Here is an 18,592-nt window from a genome sequence, read left to right on the forward strand (position 1 = left end):
CTTCAGTATAAAGCTAAGCTGTGGGGAGAAGGAGAAAGTATTCTTAACATTTACGTGTTACATGAATCCTGATTGCCAGCCTTGTACAGACTGTTCTGTTTTAGCAAAATAATTAGAATAGCTGGAGAACAAATGCCTCCTGCTTTACAAGCAGCTTGTTTTAGACATCACCAAGAGGGACTTCTGGAGGTACCTGGGTACTTTTGATTCTACATACTTTCCAATTAAAAGGCTTCAGAATGCCTATTAGCGAAATCTGCCATAGCCCTTGAGCAGAACCTACAGTACTTTTAGTCAAGCACAGAGATATGATTCTCATTTTGGTAAAAAATGGAAGAAGGGAGGGGGCAAAAAAGAAAGCATTAAATGATGATGTCTGGCATTACCAGACCTATTTGACTTTCATCTGGGAGAGAGGCATTATGCTGTGAATGCTAGAGACATGCCTATCATTTTGCTGGACAAAATCCCCAAATACCTCTAAATCTTTCAATCTCAATTAGATTAGTCTATCTGAAAGAAGGAAAAGAAATTCTGAAAGCAACTAATGCCACTACAAGTTAGCCTCAGCAGTGCATCTGTACCGGGATACATAGAGATTGATCATCCTAAGGAAGAACAGCAAACACTGCAGGCTTTAGCCCTGTTGTGTAAATACCCTAGCAATTCAACTTCCCTTTTCTTTCTTTGCTAAGTCCCAGGATATGTTAGGAGTAAATAAAAACTGCTGTCCTCCTAATCACCCTTCAACCCTTCCCACCTGATCAGTTTTAGTGGTGCTGAAGAGCAGTGCCAGTAATGTCATACCTGTGTTCCACAGAAGCTGCCCAACTAACCGCTTCTCAGTTTTCCTAAAGAAGAGGAAGCTATCTGGAGTCTGCTAGGAATAAACTTTCATATATTTATAAACACATATAGTAACATATATAATTTGCAGTTTCTCCTTGTGCAGTCCAGTCATCAAGCCTGTACAAACTTAATGGGTAATATCTCAGGTGAGATGCATGACTGGCTGCTTAGTTACCAGAGGAGGTTGAAAAGGTCTGAACACTCCCTCAACCTTTCCTGTGTGTCATTCTGAAACCTTCTCTGTCAGACAGCCCCATCTGTCACTCAGGAACTACATCTGCTTGACTGTTTATTTTCTTACTTGGGGTTGAGGTCACTTGCCCTCTGTTTAGCTAATCAGAGGAGACAGTAGTAATCAAAGCACACTATCAGTGCTCCAGGGATGTCTTTTTTGAATAGCCTTCTCTGTACACTGTTCTGCAAATCTTGCAAAGTAATATAAACATGTACAACCAGAGGAAAAGAACACGGGAAAAGGTTTGGTTTGAGATCCAGCTAAAGGAAAAAAGTATTGCAGAATTTATGCTACCTGGAAAAACAGGTGTAATATTTACTGAAGAATTTCTCATGTGTGACAAGAAAAAAAAATCACTACGTTTATTAAATGGTAGCCTTTCACAGGAAAATTCAGTGGATGTCCTAGCACAGATGCAAAGTGCAAAAAGGAGTTGAAAGTGCTTATTTTTCAAAAAAGCAAATCAGCCTCCTGACTGCTCAATGTTCTTAAGGAACTATCCATAAGACAACATGCCAGTCTGCAAGGAGTTATTAATTTTGCTCTTTACAGTTCCTCTTCTAGATAATTTTGTTAGGCTCTGATAAACAGTATTAAATAGCTGTCAGGTCTTGCCTTCAAAATCAGTGCATTATAGCATCTACTAAAGCTATTCCTGTGCAGTTGATTCTAAAAAGGAGCTTTATATTGTGGATGAGAGATTTGTATCTGAAGGAAAGAGCATGAAAGAATGACTGAGTTCAGGGAAAGAAAGAGTGTCTGCCTTGTTTGTCCTTTGCCTAATTGTGTAGTGGGCTGGCAGTTTGCCTTAGCTTGCAGACCCTTGCTCATCTTGAAAGGATTTAAAGCATATTAGTACCAGCCTGGTCTCTCAAGACTGATTTCTCTTTGCAATGCTATTGTGATGAATCATGCATTACTACGATTAGCAGAGAGACACAAAATTACTTTATTGCAACTGTGGCTGGTAAAGCATTGAAGTATTGCCTGGAAGCCCAGATGTGACAGAGGTGGAAAGAGCATCTTCTGGGACATGAAGGGAATGGAGAGATGGAAATTGTTGCATGTACAGTTAAAAAAAAAAAAATTTAAAAAAATTGAAGAGGGGAATAGGAAAAAGACTTGTAAACGAACACTACCAGGAACAGGGCCCTGAACTGGACATTCCCTCTGAGCAAGTATGACTCTCTTCATGCATAAGAACCTGCTTATCAGCTACTATTTGTAGCAGAATGTACCCCTCAAGAGCAAATTAAAAAAAAAAAAAGACAGAGACACTGAGAAATCGTGAAAAATAAGCTATCCTGGAGAAAGTTTAATATTACTAGGCAACTGGAAAGTGCCTGTCAAAATTGAAAGGAAGCAGGGTGGAGAGACAGAGTGGAAGAGAATATAACTAAGAGAAGGAGAGCATTGGCCAGCTTCATGGTAGTCCCCACATGGTCTCCATTCTTGAAAAAGACAGCAAGCTGCTTCTTCCTAATGCTGGTTGTTTTTAGCCTGCTTGAAGAAGGACACTGAGATGATACCAATGTCCTAAGAGCCTTTAAAACTCAAGTTCTCAATGGAGAGGGAATAAAATTTTAAATGGCACAGAAGTGTAACAAACCATTTTCTATTTCTATAGTGTAGAAACAGTACAACAACAGTACAGAACAACAGTAATCTTTTGATGTCCTTAATGTCTTTTTCTTGTTACCCACTAATCTTTCATTTCTCTCATTGCCAAGACATGAACGCTTCCAATAATTCTAAATTTCTATCAGTCTCTGCGGACCGCAATTGCCTATACAATGTAGTCTGTTATGGGCGGCAGGACAGCTTACCTGAAAGGTCCAAAGCAAAGGTTTGGTGCTTGCACTATTAAAACCAAAAGTGCATCTACAGTCAATGTGATAATCACAGAATCCTGGAATGGTATGGGTTGAAATGGACCTTCAAGGTCAACTGGATCATTTCATTCCCCCTTTCGCGGGCAGGGACACTTTCTACTAGACAAGGTGTCTCAGAGCCCCATCCAGCCTGGCCTTGAACACTCCCGAGGCTGGCGCATCCACGACTTCTCTGGGCAACCTGTTTCAGTGCCACCACACTGACCGTAGAAGATTTCTTTCTAGTATCCAACGTAAACCTGCCCTCTTTCAGTTTGGAGCCACTCCCCCTTGTCCTAAAAACGTAGCCCAGACTCGCCAACCACTGAAGTCACTTAAACCATATTGATGTGAGTGTGAATCTTACTAACAGGGCGGACTGAGGAGTGGGCTGTCATGTTGCCCCCATTTCCCTCCGATTTGACTGGAAACCCTCATTGCCAGACAAATCACACAATTATTAGGTTGGAAAATACCTTTATGAGCACCTAGCCCATGGACCTTGCTCACGCTTTTTCCAAACGCCTCTAGAAGGAGACCTTGTCCTCCCATCTCGTCCCACCCCGCGGTGCAGGGCCCACCCGAACCCTCCGTGCGGGGCTCTGCGGACCCTCCCGGCCCTGCCGGGGCAGCGGGCGGCCGGACGGACGGACGGATGGAACTGAGGGAAGGAGGGGAGGAGGAAGACAAGGAGGGAGGGAGCGGCGCTCCTCTGCTGCCCTCTGCTGCGGGGCCCCTCGCCGCCGCGCTCCCTCCGAGCTCCCAGGAGAGCCGCCGTGACAGGACAGGAGACGGGAACAGCGCTGGGAACTCCTGGTGCGAGGCGATGCCTGCCCCGTCCCTGATGGAGCGGCTAGAGACGGGTACCTGCAGGGACAAAGGCCGGTCCAGGAGGTGGAAACACATTATTGACATATTTGAGGGGTGAAAACTTGCCCGCCTGTGCTCCCAAAGCAAACTTAAATTCAGCAGTGTTGTCCATTTTACGCTTGAAGATGATTAACGCCCCAATTAAGAGCTGTGAGGGAAGAGAAACTATGTATTTAACAAGCTTTGTGATGTTATTGAAAGTGTGTTAATTGAAACTTAGGCTGCACCTAAGAATGCCGCAATATTCTGGGCGAGCTAGAAGGGCGCAGATGGCACCAGCGGGGACAGCAGATGCTGCCAGCCCTCCGGCACGGCTTCTCCTGCATCCCGAGGCGGCATGCGAGGGCATAAGCACTCGCGGCACAGTTTTTATTTCTCTCCAGTTTCCATGAGCTGAAAGCGATTTGAGGACTTTCACTCCGAGCAAAGCGCTCGGCACAGCGCCGCAGCTGCCCGCCGTGAGGCGGTCCTTCCCGGCCTCCCCGAGCGTCGCCATATAGAGCTCGGCAGCGTTCAGGTGCCTGGAGAGGCCGGGACTCCTTCCCTCGCTCCCCGCCCTTGTGCTCCTGCCCACTCCTTGTCCTTTCCCCTCCTCTCTCCTCTCGCACCTCGGGGCGCGCTCAGGCGGGCGGGGCCTTCCCTTAGCCCGCCCCCCACGGCACCGGCCCCATAGGCCTCCGTTACTGCTAATCAACGTCTCCCGCCTTCGCCGCCCCGCCGCTGCATCAATCGCCGAGCAACGGATTGCGGCGGCCATCGGTTCCTTTGGCCGCCTCTGCCGCCCCCGTCCCACGCACATCCCTGTTCCCTCTCCCTGGTCCTGGCCACGGAGTGTAGAAGGACGGGCGGCCGAAGGTACCCGGGCAGCGCCGTCGCCGTCTCCCGGCTCGGCCGCCTATCGCCTGCAAGGGCGGGCGCAGCCGCCGCTGCCGTGTGGCTGCAGGCGTTCCCCGGGGAGACCAGGAAGGGGCACGGCTGCTCCCCGCCTGCCCCGCGCCGCCGGCCGTGCCCGGCTCTCCGTGCCTTTGGCGTGTGCCTGCCTGTCCCGCGGGGCCATGGAGCGCGTGTTCACGCCGCTGGAATGCCTCCTGCCCGCCGGTACGGTACCTCCCGACCCCGCTGCGCCGGGCAGCGCAGGGAGAGGAGGGGAGCGGGGCGGCCGCGCCTCCACCCCGCCCTGCCTCCCGCAGCCCCCCGAGCCCGCCGCGGAAACACCGCCGTGTGTCTGCTCCGCCGTGTGTCTGCCCCGCTTAGGCTGAGTTTTGGGCTCACTGCGGCGCTTTGGTACCGTGTTAACCCCCTCTGGAGTTCAAAATTGGCATTTAAACCCAGACCCTTCGGGTTCAGTCGGTACTTTGCATTTGTTGCCACCGTTTTCTCGGCCAGGCAGAGCGCTCCGATGACGCCTTTCTGTCCCGGATCTCCTGGCTGCCCCCTGGGGCAAGGGGTCCCCCGGGCTTTGCATCCATCCTCCGTGTGCCTTTGGCTCCCCGCCTCCTGCCCGTGTGCTTTGCACTAGAGCCACCCTTGCACCCTGCCTTGCCCTTCAGTTCTGCGCAGCAAAACTTTGAGGGCTGTATTCAGAGTTTTCTTTGGTTTTCCCAAACTATCCAACACTACTGTGGTTTTGATACTATTTGTGAGACCTGAGAGGTGAGCTTTATAAATATACATCATTAACCTTATGATGTGTCTAGAGGGTGGAGCACCTGTAATAAGCACAGACTCATCCAAGTGGCTTGTACATGGTTTGGAATAGGCACCTCTTCTTCACTTAGTGTTTGCAGTGTCTAATTCAGTAGGGTCCAATTTGTTGTTCAATGATACCATTATAAACAGTAAATATTCTTATCTTTCTATAATGTGACTTTAAAGTTGCATAAAAATTTTGGCATAGCAGCTGAATTCTAACTGACATTGCTCTTTTCTACTTTGACACAGACACCAGCTGCTGCATTGAGGTAAATATTGTTATTTATTTGCCAGTAAGATCTATAGGAAGGGCAGAGTTTAACAGAATGCACACTTTCAACAATTCAGTGCATTCTTACAGCTAGCAGTTTAAGAGCATGTTTAAATTTATTCCACTGTGATACATTTTTAAAGTCATGCTTTGATCTGATTCTTAAAAGCTTCTTCAGGATATGGTCAAAACTACTAACAGATAAAGCTGCACTCACAGTATTCTTGCCAGAAATGTGTATTTGACACTGTGTGTGTGTGATACACTGTTGCTTTGGGTGGAAAGAGGGAATGAGCATGTAGGTGAGATTTTAATAGATGAACTTTGATTCATTGGACATGATGTTCTCTTGTATACAGTAAGTGATAACTAAGTATGTAATAAGGCCAAACAAAAAGCTACTTTAAGAAGTTGCTAAGCAGACTGGAGCACCTGCTCTGTGACAGGCTGAGAAGATTGGGTTGTTCAGGCTGGAGAAGAGGTTGCTGTGAGGTTGTGTGGAGCAGTGCCCCATATCTGAAGGGCACCTACAGGGAAGCCAGAGAAGGATTCTCCATCCAGAACTGTAGTGATAGGACAAGACTCAAGTTCAAAGAGAGGAAATTTAGGTTATAGATACTAGGAAGAAATTTCTTTACTGTGAGGGTGGTGAGACACTGGAATAGGTTGCCCAGAGAGGTTGTGGATGCCTCAACCCTGACACGGTTCAAGGCCAGGTTGGATAAGGCCCTGAGCAACCTGATTTAGTGAGTGGTGTCCCTATCCATGGCAGGCAAGTTTGGAACTAGATTAAGGTCCATTCCAGCCCCTTAACTTTTTATGATTCTGTAAGTTTATCCCTTTGGAAGTACCAGCGTTTCTGTTTGTATTATAAGATAATTGCCTTTGATAGACATTGTATGATGCTAGAAATACCCTATGTCCTCAGTTTCCAGGAGTTGCTTGTCTTTTTCTTTGATTATGTCTGGTTGGATTTGATGATTGGAGATGTTTGTTCAGTCTTCTTGTGACCCACAGCCTTCTCATACCAGAGGCTCCAGATGGATGTAAAGAAGCCTGCTTCTCTGAAAGAAATGTCTGCTACTTATCTACAAATCCACTGGTTATACAGGCTATGGCTGTGAAATGCACAGTGGTACTTCACAGAATCCTTGTCATTCATTACCAGCATTGCCAACTGAATTAGCCTGCTTAAAGTATTCAAGGCTGAGCATATATATTTGGCAATTCGACCATTTAAGCTCCGGTATCCCACTTGGGGAACTCAGAAATAAGGTTTTCAAAATTGGATAGGTAAAATGACCTTCCCAATTTCTTCTGGAGAAAGTACCTACCTGTAGTTCCTCCGTCTGTTTGCTTTATTGGGATAGGTATTTAAGTGTCCTAATCAGTGAAGTACATGGCACTTCTTAGAAGCTAAACATGAGCTTACAAAATAAACCCTTTTGAGGCCATTGAAGCACTATGGACCTTGCCCCTTTGCTCTACATTATATTATTTCTAGTATTGATGGAATGTGTGACTGTGTTTATGGTGGGGACGCTGTGAAAGACTTGTCAGCTATGTTTAAAAATTGTTAATTACTTTCTCTCTAAAGTTGTTCAGAAATTACGCTTTTATTGATATAGGATACAGTAAAACACTTCCAGGTTTTAGAGCATTATAATATTAGACACCTGAATTGGAATTTCAGGACCATGTATGACTTCGTAATTTTAGTCATTGTAGTTAGAGCGAGTTCTTAGATTGTACATCTCTCTCTATCTCACCTGATTGATGTTCAAGTTGTAGATATTTGAGAACTGCTGTGCTAACTAGTATGCTCAGGGACTTTGAACATTATTCAGTCAAACAGCTGAAGCACAGTTGAAATTCACCATGCTACAGTCAGAACACCGTCCTGTGAACTTTAGAACTATGTTGATTTGCTTAACATAGTTCAGAGTGGATAACAGGATAGAATTTAAAGTGGGATTGAGTCTAAATTTAGGTCTTGCACACTGAAACATTTAAAAATGCAATAAAACATTTAAAAAGACTCACAGAAGGCTCCACCACAGAGACCTGTATGCTGTGTGAAAGGGTCAGGCAGAAGCTTCACAGGCAAGTCTCTTGTAGAAGTCTGATAATGATGTCACACTACAGCCTGTGAATTCATGACAAAAGTAGCTTTGTTTATTCTGGAGCAACCTCTGATAGACTCGACATTTCCCTCCTGCTGTTTATACCCTTTTCTTGCACTGTCATTGCCTCCTGCTGCTTGTCCCAGACTGTGCTGCAGGCACTTCTGCAGAGAGACAAGTGTTTCTAATTTATTATTTTAATACCATGAACTTTGGGAGCTGAGTATGCTGTGCTTGTGACTGCTTAACAGTGGAAGTACTGTAGCATCCTCTAATAAGGTTGCCCCTGAATACCACTTGAGATTTTGAGAAGGGCAGAGTGCCAGTTTACTAGGCTGTGTTTTCTCACAGGGAACATTTTACATTGCCTGCCATAGCATGGCCTGGATTCTCTCTCATCTCTAGATGTGATTAATGATTCCTTGCCTTGCAGTCCTTAAAGTGCAGCTCAATATTGGTTTTATCAAGTGGAGTGATTCAGAAGGAGGATAGCTTCCTCAGTTTATAATCCAACAGCTCCCAATATGACTGTCTTGCCTTGTAGAGGTGGAGGTGCTGCAAAGAAGCAGCAAATCTCATTTATCCCTCTGCTCTCTTCTGTGGCTTGCAGAAAGTACGTTGGAGCTGAGCTTGCTCTGAGTGACAGGGAGCCTGTGCTATCAGTGAGAGTTAGTTTACCTGTCCTCACTTCTCCATGCCCTGAGTCAAATGCACTCCTGAACTACCCTGTGTTCAGAACTGATGGTTAAAACTTGGTTTGCTCAGAAGTGGGTGTGCTGACTTTATCTCACTGAAACAAGGTCGTCTATATGCCATGAGAGACAGATCCAAAACACAGGACAAAGACTACTTCAGAATTATGGAGAAAATATATAGTTATCTCTTTGTGCAAAGGGACTATAAAATTCTCCGTTGAATTTAAAGCAAAGAGAACAAGAGGAAGCAACAATATGCTCTGAATGCTCGTCCATCATTCTGCAAGCTTGATTGTCTCGTGCTTCGCTCAGTGTCTTCTCCTGGAAATGTTACTGGCTGTAAACGAGTTATCTCTGGAAGGATTGTATCACCATATTCCTTTTAAATGCCTGGGGCTTGAACTTCTTCCTTAATGTTCCCTTTTATCTGACACTAAGGATTCCAAGTTATTTTGTGAAACAGTGACATGTTTGCCATTCAGTGAATGACCTCCGGCCTGGTACACATGTCAATGACTGTTTAAATGTCCCTTTACTAGAGCTCTGGATGGTATCTATGATGCACTATCTTGCAATCTTATTCACAAAACTCTGTGATAGACATCAAGACAGTCGTGGGGTTAGAAAATCAACCTGATGATCTCTGTTAATTCCTGAATATTGAAGGTGTATGGAATAGATGCGGAGTCCGAAACTACTGGACAGCTCAGCAGTTTTGCAGGATTTGTGCCACAGCTGTTGGGTCAGACTAGTGAAGTTTTCAGGTGAATCAGGTCATTCAAAAGCTGTTACTGAATTCACCTAAACTGAAAAAGTGTTAGCAGTGGTGTGAGTTCTTTTAAGACTACTACTGGCATTCCTTAATAAAATTAGGAAGCACTTCCATTGTTATATTGTTCTTTTTAACTGAAATATTTTCAAAATGCTTTTTTTTTTTTTTTTTCTGTGAGTGTTGCTGTCCTGGTCTTGTTCTTCATTTAATTTAAGTAGCAAGACCATTCATCTAGTCTAGCTACCTGAAACTCATTAGTTTGTTTTGGAAATAGCTGTTAATATTCAGCTACTCAGACCCTGCTGCTTGCTAATCTGCTGTGGTGGGTCAGAATTTGTTTTCTAAGTATTATGGTATAGATTACTTACAGGTGCACTTATGAGTGAAGTATTATAGGCAGAATGGCATTTAAAAGACATATTCATTGTTAACCTCACTACTTTCTTTTAGATCTTTGCTTTCACTCATGGAAAGTTTTGGAGTTCTTTTTTTAAATTTTTTTTTATGCTTTCAATGCAAATGTGTTTGGAATGGGGTAACAAGGCACTTTTAACCATTGCAGCTAATAGGAAAATGAGTAGACATTTACTTATTTTACATGTTTTTGTACACACATAGGGCCACTTTTTGAAACTTTTGACTTCAGTTGCTGTTTATGTGTGGATGTTGGATTCTCAAGTTGTGCAGTGTCAGTGCACTGATAGTTCCATATCTTGCAGTTACAAATAGGTCATAGCTCTCTTTTAAGTGGAAATATGATGGCAGAGGGGTCTGAGGTCATCTCAAAAAACACAAAAAGCAAAAGAAAGAAAAGAACAAACCAAAAACTAAAACAAAATCCACCTCCAAAACCCCTACAAATAAGCAGCCTATCAAAAAAAAACCCCCAAACTAACAAAAAATATTCAAGACCCCCTACAGTATAATAGCAATAATTATGTTACTGGAATTTCTGAGACAAAACCATTCATTACTGCTTCCACAGATAGTAAAGCACCTGAATAAATTAAATTCCTTTTGGAAGGTCTTGTTATTTTCCATTAGCTGAGGCTTAAACCTAGGAAATACACTAGCTGATCTCCTGTAGTTTTGTTTTTTCTTTTTTTTCTCCTGTGATTTAACACCAGATCAGGAAGTGGGAAATACACTTGTTCCATCATCAAATGTTCACGTTACTTGTATCCAATTAAATGTATGCAGTACTACTGAAAACCATTAAAAACTTGTTAGTGTTTAAAGAGCAAAATATTAATCTTAAGAAGGAACAGGAAGTCAAGGAGAATAGTGGACTTTCAACTTTTGTTTCTCCTCTCCTGTATTCACTTTCATGTCTTTGTTCAGCCTTTAAAACACTATAGCAGATTCACAGCACCTTTAGCATTATGCTATAGCTCAAATCTGTGTGTATACATATATATAAAAGCTAGTTTTACTTTCTAGGAGTGGAAAACAGAAGAGGCTTTGTTTATTTTTTCCTGTTTACAAAGCTCATCTAAGTCTGATTTATAGAGAAATTGAATATGAAACATAGAAATGAAGCACTTTATTTACACATGAGAAAACATAACACAGGTAGATTTGAGACTTTTTTCAAGATCCAAAATAAAAATCCCAGGCATCCTTGTGGATTTACTTTAGGTTCGGACATCCTGAGGTATTAATCAAAGCTTAATCTTTGTAGAAGATAGCAGCATCAAGAGTGAAACCTAAAATCAAAGTATTAAAAAAAGCAAACTAAAAAATCCCCAAGTCGAGAAGCCACCTGAAAACAAGTTAAAGGGTTAGCAGCTTCTTTTCATTAGTCAATTCTCATCAGCTTTCACTTCTAAAGAGTTTTAGATTTGGATGTAAACTCAGGGGTTAGGACCTTTAAGAACAACGCAGTTAACGTTGTCCAGGGAAATTACTAGTTGGAATTGTAACAATTCTTTTTTGTGTGTGACATAAGAATAACCATGCCAATCTCAAAGTAGCATTGTTGAAAAATGTGGATAAAAGGAGGGGGTATGCTTCTCTCCTTCTGCCCTCCAACAAAACAAAACAAGAACCCCAGATTAGCAAAAGCCAACAAACCGCAGAACCAACCCACAAACAAAGGAAAAATCCCAACAACCCAGTAGCAGATCTTATCGAGTACGAAATGTAGTACATCAACAGAACTCAGATGTATACAACTGCTTTTTGGTACAGCAGAGAACATTTCCTATCTCCGATTTCTATACAGAGGGGAATTTGCAGTGTGTCCAGCAAGGTTAATTAATCTGATCTATAGCCAAATAATTTCAAGATGGAAAAGAACTATCAGTTGTCCCTTCTACCAGAGTATAGCTAACCACACTGAAATATAAACAGTTTTTCAGATTTTTGCCTTACATTTTTCTGTAAAATATAGCTGTGGTGAATTAGATGTGAGTTTATGGAAACAGGTTCTCCATTCCATTCAGCTCTGACCTTAAACATAAGGAATATGATTAACAGTGTTTGCACAGTACTGCATTTGCAAAATTAAAAACAGAATTGAGAATTTAAAGTTTTACAGAAATGTTCTGTTAGTTAAATTCTACATAGAGAGCACACTTAATAGCTTTTGGATTGCTTTAAATTAAATCTATCGCTGTACATCCAATAGCAGTTGAAACTGCTGGAAGGCTTTTCCTGCAATTTCCTAGCTTTGAATTTTATTTTGAATGGCAGATGAATTTTCACAGTGCTACTGCTGATTCTTTGTAGCTTATGTTGATGGATTGTCTGCCAGGCTTCCTCTCTGGCAGAACAGAAGCTAGAGGGATGCATGTATTTATCAGGCCAATTGAAATAAATGGGAATCTGGCCAGTGAATTCAGTAGGAGCAGAACCTGTAGCCTCACAACTTATTTATTTGTTCTATAGTTGAGACTGGTTGTGTGGGTTCTGTTTGGTTTTATTTCTTGTTTTCTCTTACTGTAGCTCTTTTTTTCTGGTCTATCCTTTACCATGAATTATCTGGCCAACACTATATCTTGGTTTGAAAGACAGGTATTTGCTAAGAAAAGACAAGAACCCGTTCCCCGAGATGGAGAGCGCGACCCCCTCCCTTCCAATTATTATAATTTTGGAATCGGGGGCTCTCAGGCAGGAGATATGGGGATAGGCATAACAGTTCTTTGCTAATATATGTAAGAAGGCAAACAGCAGAAACACCATCATCTATAAAAGCTGACCCCAGAGCAGAGCAGTGTAGCTCAGTTCCAGTCCCTTTTGGCCACAGGCTCCCTCTCCCTGCGCTCAGTTCCCGGTGCTGTGGGCAGGGCAGGGCTCGCTCAGCTGAAGGCGCTGGGTGATGGCGGCGGCGGCCCAGGGCTGAGGGGGATGGAGGAGCCGCTCCCCCTCACGGTGTCGGTCGTGGTGCTCGGCACAGTGCCTGGGGGCAGTAGGGTGAGGTGGGAGAGCAGCAGAGCGGTGTCTGACAGCAGGGAACGTGGCTCCCGGCGCTGGGATGGCGGGGAGGGTGGTAGGTAGCAGCACTGGCTGTCTTCCCCCAACTCCAGGAGCGAGTGAGAGAGCAGGCCCCTGTCCCACCTCTCCTTTTTCGGTGTTCCCCCTCTCCCAACCCCCTGTGAGAGAAACTGTTACTAGCTATCTAAGCTAGAGTGTAGCTACAAATTCTTAGCGTAACTGGGAAAAATTGCACAGAAAGAAAAGGGAAAAAACTCAACCCCCTGATACTGGGCAACACAGCAATAACTGTGTAGTTAACAAGTATTTATAGGTGCAATTTTTTACCGGTTGTTCAGTGTCTTTGGTGGTAAAAACTGTCTGTGTGTCTGACAGGAGGAAGTTGGCTTTACTGCAGGAGGAAAATATGTTGATGTTATAAAACACTGGGGACTCGACTCGAAAAGCTTTGACTTCCATGACAGTGTCAGTAAGGGTATCTGTGGACTTGACTGGTGCAGACACAGCAAGGTGTATCAGGAAAGGCATTCTTTCTTCTTTTTCTTTTTTCCCCACAGACACCATTCACAATAATGTATTCTGTCTAAGCATATATGAAAGAAGAGAATTCAATCACCGGTACGGGTTGGGAGATGGCCTACTAGAGAGCAGCTTTGCTGCGAGTCTTTGTGGGTGACAGGTTGACTGTGAGCCAGCAGTGCCCCTGTGGCCAGGAGAGCCAATGGTATTGTGGGATGCATCAGGAAGAATGTGCCCAGCAGGTCAAGGGAGCGGATCCTCCCCCTCTACTCAGCCCAGTGATGCTGCACCTGGAGTGCTGTGTCCAGTTCTGGGATTAATGCTACAAGAAAAACATCAAATTATTCGTCCAGTGAAAGATGATCAGGAATCTGGAACGTCTCTTAGGAGGAGAGACTGTGAGAGCTGGACCTGTTTTATCTGGAGAAAAAACTAAGAGGGGATCTTATTAATGCATATAAATATCTCAAAGGTGGCTGCCAAGAGAATGATGCCAGATTCTTTTCAGTGGCCCCCAGAGACAGAACAAAGAGCAGTGGCCATAAACTAAAACACAAGTAGTACCAGCTCAACCTAAGAAAGAACTCTTTTACATTGAGGGGTGGCAGAAAACTGGAACAGGCTGCCTAGAAGGGTTGTGAATCTCCCCTCTGGAGACATTAAAAATGCACCTGAATGAGTTTCTGTGTAACCTGCTCTAGGTAACCCTTCCTTTGCAGGAGGGTTGGCCTGAATGATCTCCAGAGGTCCATTCCAACCTTAACAATTCTATGATTCAGCTTTCATAGCAGAAGGGAGCTGGTATGTCTATGAAATCTGTACGTGAGTTTTATTTACTTTTATACTTACAGCTAATTTAAGGGTGGCAAGCGAAGGACTGACCCATAGACCTGAGCTAAGGCTAAAGGTCAAGTTTTTCAGGATGAGTTAAAAGGCTGTTGCTTTTAAATTGCACCTGGGAAGTTGTTCAGCAGATGATATGACTTAAATCACTCAAAACATTCCTGGGGTTGACATGTGTCACAGAGCAGTTGTGGAAATAGCATCAATCTCCAGGTGCTCCATTTTGAGACTTTGCACTCTTGATGAGAGTTATGTATGGGGAAACCCTGGAGGCTGAAGTGAGGTTTATACCAGGGACTTTAACCTGTGTATCAGTAATGCTTACAACACATTGAGATCTCTGTCTGCTTTAAATGTAATGCAGACACTTTGAGTTGGTCAGCATTTTCATTGCAGGAAATTAGTGTCCTGAAAGCTGCAGAGGGTAAAGCACAGCCTTGTAAGTGTAGCCTGTGTCCTCCTATGGAGTTGTTTCCCTGTTCATTTTACAGATATGTTTAATAAGCATCTAAGCAGTGTTTTGCCATACTGTGAATCCAAAAGAGAAAACATGTTAGAGGGCAGCTTGAGAGTCAAGCAGCTAAAGATCCACTGCTTGGACACTTGGACTACCAGAAGAAATGGTGCAGTGCCTTAGCTGCTGCAGATGCAACAAAAATAACTCTGGCAATTTGTCACCTAATTTCATAATGAGTCAACCTAGGCAAAATGGAGGTGATTAATTTCTGATATGAAAGTGTTTGTCTCCATATTGTCATTTCCTGCTACAAATAGAAAATTTGCCTTTCAGGTTTCCTAAAGAAGAGCTTGATTGATGCTGAAAGAAAGAAAGAAAGAAAGAAAAGAAAGAAAAGAGGAAAATACTGAGGAAACTTTTGTTAAGGGCATGTTAATGTTTGGTTTTCTGGACTTTGCACAGCAGTGTTCTTGAAAAGTACGACCACAAGATTTTGCCTCAAACAGATCTAATGACTGTACTGTCATGATACCCCCTCTGAAGTACTGTGTCCACCTCTGGTAACCCCAGAATAAGGACGTGGATCTTCTGGAGGGCCACAAAGATGATCAAGGGTTTGAAACACCTTCCCTGTGGAAACAAGCTGAGAGAGCTGGGGTTATTCAGCCTGGAGCAGAGAAGGCTCTGGGCAAACCTTAGAGCAACCTCTAAGCCTTCCAGTACTTCATGGGGGCCCTACAAGAGAGCTGGTGAGGGACTTTTGCCAAGGATATGTAATAGGACAAGGGAGAATGGCTTTAAAGTGAAAGAGGGTAAGTTTAGATTTGAGGAGGAAACTCTTGACTGTGGTAGTGGCAAGGCACTGGAATAAGATGCCCAGAAAAGTTGTGGATGTCCCATTCCTGGAAGGGTTCAAGGCTATGTTGGATGGGGCTCTGAGTAACCTGGTCTAGTGGAATGTGTCCCTGCCCATTTTAGGGGGATTGGAACTTTAAGGTCCTTCCAGCCTCAACCCTTCTATGATTTTATGATATGACTTTCACAGTAGATTGGTGTTATCTTCAATTCTGTCATCTTGAGGTGTTGGTGTGTTCCTGCTGTTATGAAGAGTGCTTTCCTATTAGCTCTGCTTTCTTTGCACAGAATCCACTGTGGGAGTGACGTTAGGTACTGCATGCACAGGCTTTGAGCCTTTTTAATGACTTTGGTAACTATAAACAGAGGATTTAAATGGTCATTTTGTAGCTGTGGGAAATAAAATCACTGATATCAGATGTTCTTCCTCGAACTGACTTGTTGGTAGGGTATTTGCTTGGAAACCCAATCTCTTAGTTCCCTGTGCCTCTGTTTGCACAACTGTTCTTATGTACTGGTCAGTAGTCATACTGCTGGTGCATTTACCTGATTCATAATAGCAGGTTTTGTCGCTTGACCCTGTGGAAAAATGTCTTATTTTCTCTTAATCTGCTATGCTGTCATAAGATCATAAGTTAAATTTTTGTGCCCGCAAAGCTCTTGAAGTCAGTAGCAAGTTTGATCTGCTGTGTAATTTTTTTTGCTGTGTTTCTCTGACCATGTTTGTATTTTATTTGTTTCTTCTCACACCAACAGCTGCCATAGTTGCATTGAGAAAGCCCCAAGTGTACACCCAGTTACACAGAAAGCAGTTGCCACTTGGGAGGAACAACAGCAGTGCTAGACAAAAAAAAAAAAAAAAAAAAAAAATCCCTTCCTTTAGCGTATACAAAGTGTACTCCATGAGCAGGGTTTTCTGACAGCAACATGGACAGAGTGTGTTGTAACATGGACATACTCGGCATGTTTCCTTTCACTGTAGGGGGCTGTCTTCCCTTCTGATGAAGTGTGAAGTGTGTGAAATTATCCATCAGTGTCTGGTGTCCCCAGAGAGGACAGGGAGTGATGAAAGCTGCGCTGTGGCCTTGCAGTACCACTCCGTGGTGATGACCATATGGCATGGGAGAGGGGGCGCTTCCAAGGGGTCACAATAGATGTTTGAGAGCATGCTCGTTGCCAAAAGCTTTGTGACAGCCAACTCCAGTAAGGTGGTGTTAGTGACCCAGGGGTGCACTGAAGGAGGAATGCTCTTTAAGTATTATGTAGTGTAATCTGTTATTTGCATTGGTATTGCAGTAGCTGTACTTTGTCAGGCAGACAAAGGTATTTATAAGATGCAGAGGTTGGACATAGGAGCCAAACAAATTCATACCTGAATCAGGTACTGATCTTTAACATGGGAAAGAATAACCAACATTTCAATACTGTACCTAGAGAAACACTGATGTAGAATCTGTGCAGTTGCAACTTAACTTGAAACAAGAAAGAAGAATGAGTTTCAGGCTATCCTTTATACAAAAGGCTAAATTAGATTGTCACAGCGATCCTTTCTGGACCCTTAGTCTATAAATTTGAAACACCTGGCTTGCCAAAGTAGAGACTTTTTTTTCTTTCTCTTTAAGTAAAATGGACAGAATTGTGAGGAAAGAAAAGAATGGGTACCATATCTGGGGATGGGTATATCTTGCAGCATGGACTATTAAGTGGCTAGTCATGTGAAACAAAGGAAGTGTTGGAGAATAAGGAGCAGATTTCAGAGCTCTTGTGATGCAATTCAGAAATTGAAAGAGCAGTACTTCTTTATGTCTTGAGTAAGTTTTGTTTTTAAAATTGAGAAAAAATCCCACCCAAAAATCCTGTATTATTTTGTTATTGTTTGTAGGTAGCAAGATGAAGTTACTGCAGTAAGATTTTACTACACAGTGTGCTGAATTTACTGTTGGTTACCGTGAGCTATCAAAAGCTTTGAAATTATTTCCATAGAATCTATTCTTATTTATCTATAAATATTATAATTGTGAATCCCACAAGGAGAAAGAAAAAAGCTTGAATTTAGACAGTGAAACAAATAGTTATGCTAAACTTATATAACATTATGCACAACTATTCCATTTCTTGTCCAGATTTACATTTCTTGAATACATTTGCTGAAATAAATAGCCAGACTCGTTTGAGAGCAGAGTTGGAACCGAATAAATGTAAGGCTTCAGAGTACTAACAAAGGGGCTGAACTCTAAACTAGTGTAGTTATAAAGCCCATATAATGTAAATTAGAACAGTAGAGGAAATATAAAGTTAATACATACGAAGAGTTAGTAATATTTTATGAGAGTTTATAAACTTCTAGTTTTTTAATCTTATCCTTTGCTGTTGAGTCTCTGCTATTCTTCTTTTCCCCAAGGAACAAATACATATGGAAAATGCACATCTTATGATACAAATACTAGGTAAAAGGGATTTTGTTACATTCCTTAAGAGAAAGACCCATGAAAAGAGGAGAATTTAGGAAGGTGATCCTGCTGTTCTATTCAGTGGAAGAACCTTTGCAGCTCACAGTATCTGTACAGAATTGTCCTATTCATAGTTTTCTGAAGAGCATACATAACAGACCTTGGAAATGTGCACCAGTGATATTGCAGTTGGGTAAGAAATTAATTTCTACTATAGCAAAGATGGCTTGAGTTAGATATTTGGGGAGAAACATGTGAGTAGCAGGAAGAAGCACCGGAATACCTTACTTGAGAACATGCAGTCCCTGTTGCTAGGAGCCTCTCCTTTTTCAAGGGTACATGAAGAAGAATGAAGGAGAATCAGATCAGAGAACTGATTCTATTTAGGGGCAGAAGAATAGCCCAAATGTTCAGAACTTCAATGTACAAAATCGTAGAAGATTGAGATGGGAATTTAAGAATCATATCTGTAGAGTCAGAGGCAGTTTCCTGTGTGCATATTGGTCTCTGAAGGGAGGACAGGCCATTTCTGTGCACATTCTCACTCAGATAACCAGACTGGCTTCATCTGGGCTAATCAGACCAGCAGGATTTGTTCTTGTCGTCTAATTTTCATAGATGCTTTCTTCTGTAGTACAGTAATAATTTTTATTTT

The 18,592-nt window shown here is 42.9% G+C and overlaps 1 protein-coding gene and 1 long non-coding RNA gene across 2 annotated transcripts in view; one reads left to right on the forward strand and one right to left on the reverse strand.

The window, feature by feature from the left end:
- Window positions 1–3,512, reverse strand: part of LOC148225217 (uncharacterized) — a 189,505-nt gene extending 185,993 nt beyond the window's left edge. Inside the window, exon 1 of the long non-coding RNA XR_015802788.1 lies at window positions 3,432–3,512. This is a non-coding gene — a long non-coding RNA (uncharacterized LOC148225217). The remainder of the gene's footprint in view (window positions 1–3,431) is intronic.
- Window positions 3,513–4,533: 1,021 nt separating this feature from the next.
- The window catches only part of TPK1 (thiamin pyrophosphokinase 1), a 293,837-nt gene continuing 279,778 nt past the window's right edge, over window positions 4,534–18,592 (forward strand). The window contains exon 1 of the mRNA XM_014887648.2: window positions 4,534–4,923. Within this exon, the coding sequence (XP_014743134.2) occupies window positions 4,881–4,923 (43 nt within the window). The 5' untranslated portion in view covers window positions 4,534–4,880. The remainder of the gene's footprint in view (window positions 4,924–18,592) is intronic.

Source organism: Sturnus vulgaris, chromosome 1 (genome assembly GCF_052056855.1).
Source record: "Sturnus vulgaris isolate bStuVul1 chromosome 1, bStuVul1.hap1, whole genome shotgun sequence".
In the NCBI taxonomy this organism is placed as follows: Eukaryota; Metazoa; Chordata; class Aves; order Passeriformes; family Sturnidae; genus Sturnus; species Sturnus vulgaris.